At 54.7% G+C, this 4,391-nt stretch overlaps 1 protein-coding gene across 1 annotated transcript in view; it reads left to right on the plus strand.

The window, feature by feature from the left end:
• Positions 1–93: 93 nt before the first annotated feature.
• The window catches only part of CAMKK2 (calcium/calmodulin-dependent protein kinase kinase 2, beta), a gene marked incomplete at its 5' end in the record, with an annotated part of 7,526 nt that continues 3,228 nt past the window's right edge, over positions 94–4,391 (plus strand). The window contains 10 exons of the mRNA XM_010283761.1: positions 94–154; positions 238–371; positions 1,003–1,039; positions 1,818–1,839; positions 2,126–2,214; positions 2,458–2,657; positions 2,756–2,809; positions 3,280–3,353; positions 3,939–4,026; positions 4,271–4,366. Coding sequence (XP_010282063.1) covers positions 94–154; positions 238–371; positions 1,003–1,039; positions 1,818–1,839; positions 2,126–2,214; positions 2,458–2,657; positions 2,756–2,809; positions 3,280–3,353; positions 3,939–4,026; positions 4,271–4,366 — 855 coding nt within the window. The remainder of the gene's footprint in view (positions 155–237; positions 372–1,002; positions 1,040–1,817; positions 1,840–2,125; positions 2,215–2,457; positions 2,658–2,755; positions 2,810–3,279; positions 3,354–3,938; positions 4,027–4,270; positions 4,367–4,391) is intronic.

The following is a 4,391-nucleotide window of genomic DNA, read 5'->3' on the forward strand; positions in this document are numbered from 1 at the left end:
TGCCTCCCTCCCTGCCTCCACGCCGGCCCCATCCCGCCGGCTCTGCTTCATCCTTGATTTGCCCCAAATCCCACGTTTTTTCCCCTCTTGCAGGCAATGAAGGTTCTCTCCAAAAAGAAGCTGATGAGACAGGCGGGCTTCCCCCGGAAGTGGCGCAAAAGCTTTAGGGCGGGAGATGATCTGGGGACCCCGGGGGGTTGTTCCCGGCCGGACGCCCCGTCTTTGCCTTTCCCGCAGGCCGCCCGCCGCCCCGCGGGGCCAAAGCTGCCTCCGAGGGCTGCCTGCAGCCCAAAGGGCCCATCGAACAGGTCTACCAGGAGATCGCCATCCTGAAGAAGCTGGACCACCCCAACGTGGTGAAGCTGGTGGAGGTGAGAGCCGGCCAGCCCCTTCCCGAACTCCACCCTGAGCATGAAGGAGCCTGGATGCTGCGGGGATGGGCCGGGAGTGACCGCAGAGGGGCTGGGATGGCCATGGCACGTCCTGCCTACGGGAGACTCGTGACTGCCCTAGTTTAAAAGGGGGTTTTATTCCCATCTCCCGAAAGATGATTTTTTTTTTTTTTTTTTCTTCCCTGCCCAGAAAGGGAAAATGCAGAAAAATGTTGCTTCCTTGGAGGAAACAAGTGTTCAGATGGGTTTTGGGGAGCAACTGGTGTTTCTGTGGGTTCTGCAGTGCAGCTGTCCCGCCTTCCACCCACTGCCTGTATGAAAGGGTCCAAAAATCCAGAATTAAGGATGTGCAGGCTGGAGTTTATTTGGCTCATGAATCAGACGATGCTTTCTGTGTGTTTTAAATATTTACTTCCTTGAAGTACAGCTACATCTCTCTCCTCTTTTTTTTTTTGTCCCCACCCCTTGCGGGTAGAAGCTCGGAGACGAGCAGACCACGCTACTGGTGCAGATGGTGCAGAACGGAGATGGCCGCCAAATAAAAAATCACGGTGTTGGATTTGTAAGGTTTTTAGGTGCTGTTTAATTTCCTTTCCACTTCTTTTGGCAGGTCCTGGATGACCCCAGCGAGGATCACCTGTACATGGGTAACTGCCCACCACCCTGCGGCATTCGCGGGGTGTCGGGGCGATCGGGGTTTGCTGGGGCGAAGGGTTCCTCCGGCCCGTTCGGGGCGTCTGCGTGCGGGGCTGGGTCTCTCCTCTGGAGCGGGTATGGCCTGGACGTGCTGGAGGAGCAAATCCCCTCCAATGGTTGGAGCAAACGGGATGCAGTCTGGGTTCCGAAAGGAGACGGGAGCGCTTCATAGCACTTCATCGGCTTTAGTTCGACACCGGGGCATGCTTCACCAGCGTTTACGTTCTCAGTAGCTGGGCTGCTACAAAATAGCTTCGTTTTGCCTTCGAGAGCAAGGCACGTGTTAATTACCCACGCTACAAACGAGCTCCTTCCCAGCCTGTCTTGCAGCCAGCAGTGATTTGCTCGATGTAAATACCCACGCCTTTGGAGGAGGCATTTCTTTTCCGTCATTTATGTTCAGCCTGCGTTAGCGGAGGAGCGTGCGATGCCTTCATGGCCAAGCGCAGAGGTTTGCTCGCGGCGTGGGCTCGGCCGCGGTTTTGCAGGGTTTCGGCGTGCCGTGCGGAGGGCGCTTCGTGATGCTGAAGCCGCAGCCCTGCGAAGGCGGTCGGCAGCATCCCCTTAACTGGAAACGGAAGCGGCCAGAATGCCACGTGCCTTGCATAAGACAGCATTTCCTTTAAAAAAAAAAAAGAGTATTATTTCTAGAGTTTTTGTGCCGAGGCGGTGCTCGCAGGAGCTCTAGCCTGTAAGTGATCCATAATCACCTTCTCTTTTGTCTTTCAGTGTTTGAACTGGTGAAGCAAGGGTGAGTATTGAATTTCGCATTTAAACCTACTAAAGCACGAACGTGGGGTGGGTTTGTGGGTGGCACAGCTGGGCCACCTGAGGCGGGCGCGGGGCACAGGTGGCGGGGAGGTTCATGGTCCCCTACGGGTTTGGGTATCATCTCCCCAACCCAGTTACAGTCGCGTACTCCCCGTACGTGCCTGCGTCTGGGGCCGTGTGTTGCGGCCGGCCAGCGGCAAAGCCTCCGGGACCCGTTTCAGTGCATCCAGATGGGGAACGAGCTCTGTTCTCCGTTGCCTTTGCAGCCCCGTGATGGAAATCCCAACCCTGAAACCTCTGAGTGAGGACCAGGCTCGGTTCTACTTCCAGGATCTGATCAAGGGCATCGAATACTGTGAGTGTCTGTGCAAAAAGGATGAGATTTCTTATTTTTAAATTTTCTTCTAAACACCTGGGGCTGGGCTTTCTGCTGGTGTACGGTGCTGTTTCCGGCGGCTCGTGCTACTGCCCAGGGGTTTTTGTAGCTGGGGCTGGTGGTGGTGGTAGCAGAAGGGCTCACAGCCATGCGGGGGCTTCGTGGCTCCTTGGCCGCAGACCGGTGCTGCTGCTGAATCGCTTCTTTCTCCTTCGGCTGCAGTGCACTACCAAAAGATAATCCACCGGGATATTAAACCTTCCAACCTCCTCGTGGGGGAAGACGGGCACATCAAGATCGCTGACTTCGGAGTGAGCAACGAGTTCAAGGGAGCCGATGCCCTCTTAACCAACACGGTGGGCACCCCTGCCTTCATGGCCCCAGAGACGCTCTCAGAAACCAGGAAAATCTTCTCCGGAAAGGTATTTAATAGCAATTTGATTTTTTTTTTTTTCCTCCCCCCCACTTCCTTGCACATGCTGTCTGTTACAGATCTAACTACGCTTTCTTCGCTCTGCAGGCTTTGGATGTCTGGGCCATGGGGATCACGCTGTACTGCTTCGTGTTTGGGCAGGTAACGAGATTGATTTTTGAGCGTTGGGTGGTTGGGGGGGGGTTGGCGTGTGCCCCTCATGTGCCAGGTATGCGGTGGGATTTGCACCCTGCACCCCTGTTCCAGCAGTCGGGTATTACCGAGGGGAGACGGGGCTGTGCGGGTGGAGATGGGAAAGCTCTGCCTGTCCGTGGGAAGGGTGCAGCTAAAAGGGACGTGTTTCTCTTTTTCCCAGGGGAGAATATTCTGTGCCCAGCCAGAATTTTTAGGAAAGGAGCTGTTGTAGTAATTTCATCATTTTTAGTTAGATGTTATTTTCATTGCGTTTAAAAGAAGACAGCGATATAATCGGAAATCCTCTGGTATTTCCCTAAAACTGGCTCCTTGCTCTCCTTCAAACCCTGCAAGATCCCGATGCTTGACTGGCCACCCCACTGCCACTTCTTAACAGCGATCGTTGCTTTTCTCATTGCTCTTTTTCTTCGTGGTAGTGCCCTTTTATGGATGAAAGGATCCTGAGTTTACACAATAAAATCAAGACCCAGACGTTGGAGTTCCCAGACCAGTAAGTACTCAAAAAAAAAACCAAACAAACAAACAAAAAAAACAAACCAACCCCCTCACCCCTTATTTTAAAGCTCATTTGAGCCATTTCTCAGGCGCTGCCTGGGTGGGGCTGGCCCTGCTCCGCTGCGGTTTTGCGAAACTCGGGCTCTGAGCCCTTCTGTTGGCCCTCAGCCCTGGAAACCTTCCTTCGCGTTAAACGCGAAGGCAACATCTCTTGGTTTGCTGTTGCTGAAGAAGGAGCGATTGAAGTTGCGGAGGCGTTTGAGGGAACGGATTAACCTCTGCCGTTGCTGCCTGTTGGGTTTTAGCCACCGTGGCATCAGCATTGGGCTCTCCCAGCCCCGTACATGCGGGATCATGCTTCGGATTGCCCCAAAAGAGGATATTTGCCTTCCCTGGGGGGTTTGGGGAGGAAGGGCTGCATGGCACCTAGGTGCATGAGTACCCAGAGCTGCATCCCTGCCGGGACTGGGGTCTAGCCCCACTCAGCCTGGGAAGGACCACGGTGGCTGGCGCTGGGGTGGAGAAGGGAGGCAGCATCCAGCCCCTTCCCCATCTCGTTTCTCCCGTCTCCTTTCCCCAGGCCAGAAGTTACCGACTTCTTGAAGGATTTGATTACGCGGATGTTGGATAAAAATCCCGAATCTAGGATTTCGGTCCCAGAAATCAAGGTACTGACCCAGCCTTTGGTGTTGGCTGTGGCTTCACTTCTGTTGGGTTCTCCTTGCTCGGCGTTTTTTGGGAGTCAGTTTGATCGCGCCAGGCTAGGTCCTCCCCTGTGCCCAGGGCCCCTGGGCAGGTAAGTCCCAGCTCCTTCCCCTGCTCCGGGACCTGCTCAGCTTTGGGACCTTTGGTGCCTACGGAAGTCAAAGGCAAAAGGAAATCCCCTGAGTACAGTATTTCCTCTGCTACCAGGAAAGTACTGTGCAACAGCCTTTCGCAGGAGATTTCTGGTCCTCCGCCCCTGTGGGAGCCTGGAAGGGGCGAGAAGCTGAGAAAATGGAGACTAAGGTAGGGCGAAAGGATTGCGGGGGAA

The sequence above is a fragment of the Phaethon lepturus genome, unplaced genomic scaffold, assembly GCF_000687285.1.
Source record: "Phaethon lepturus isolate BGI_N335 unplaced genomic scaffold, ASM68728v1 scaffold26393, whole genome shotgun sequence".
NCBI classification, from domain to species: domain Eukaryota; kingdom Metazoa; phylum Chordata; class Aves; order Phaethontiformes; family Phaethontidae; genus Phaethon; species Phaethon lepturus.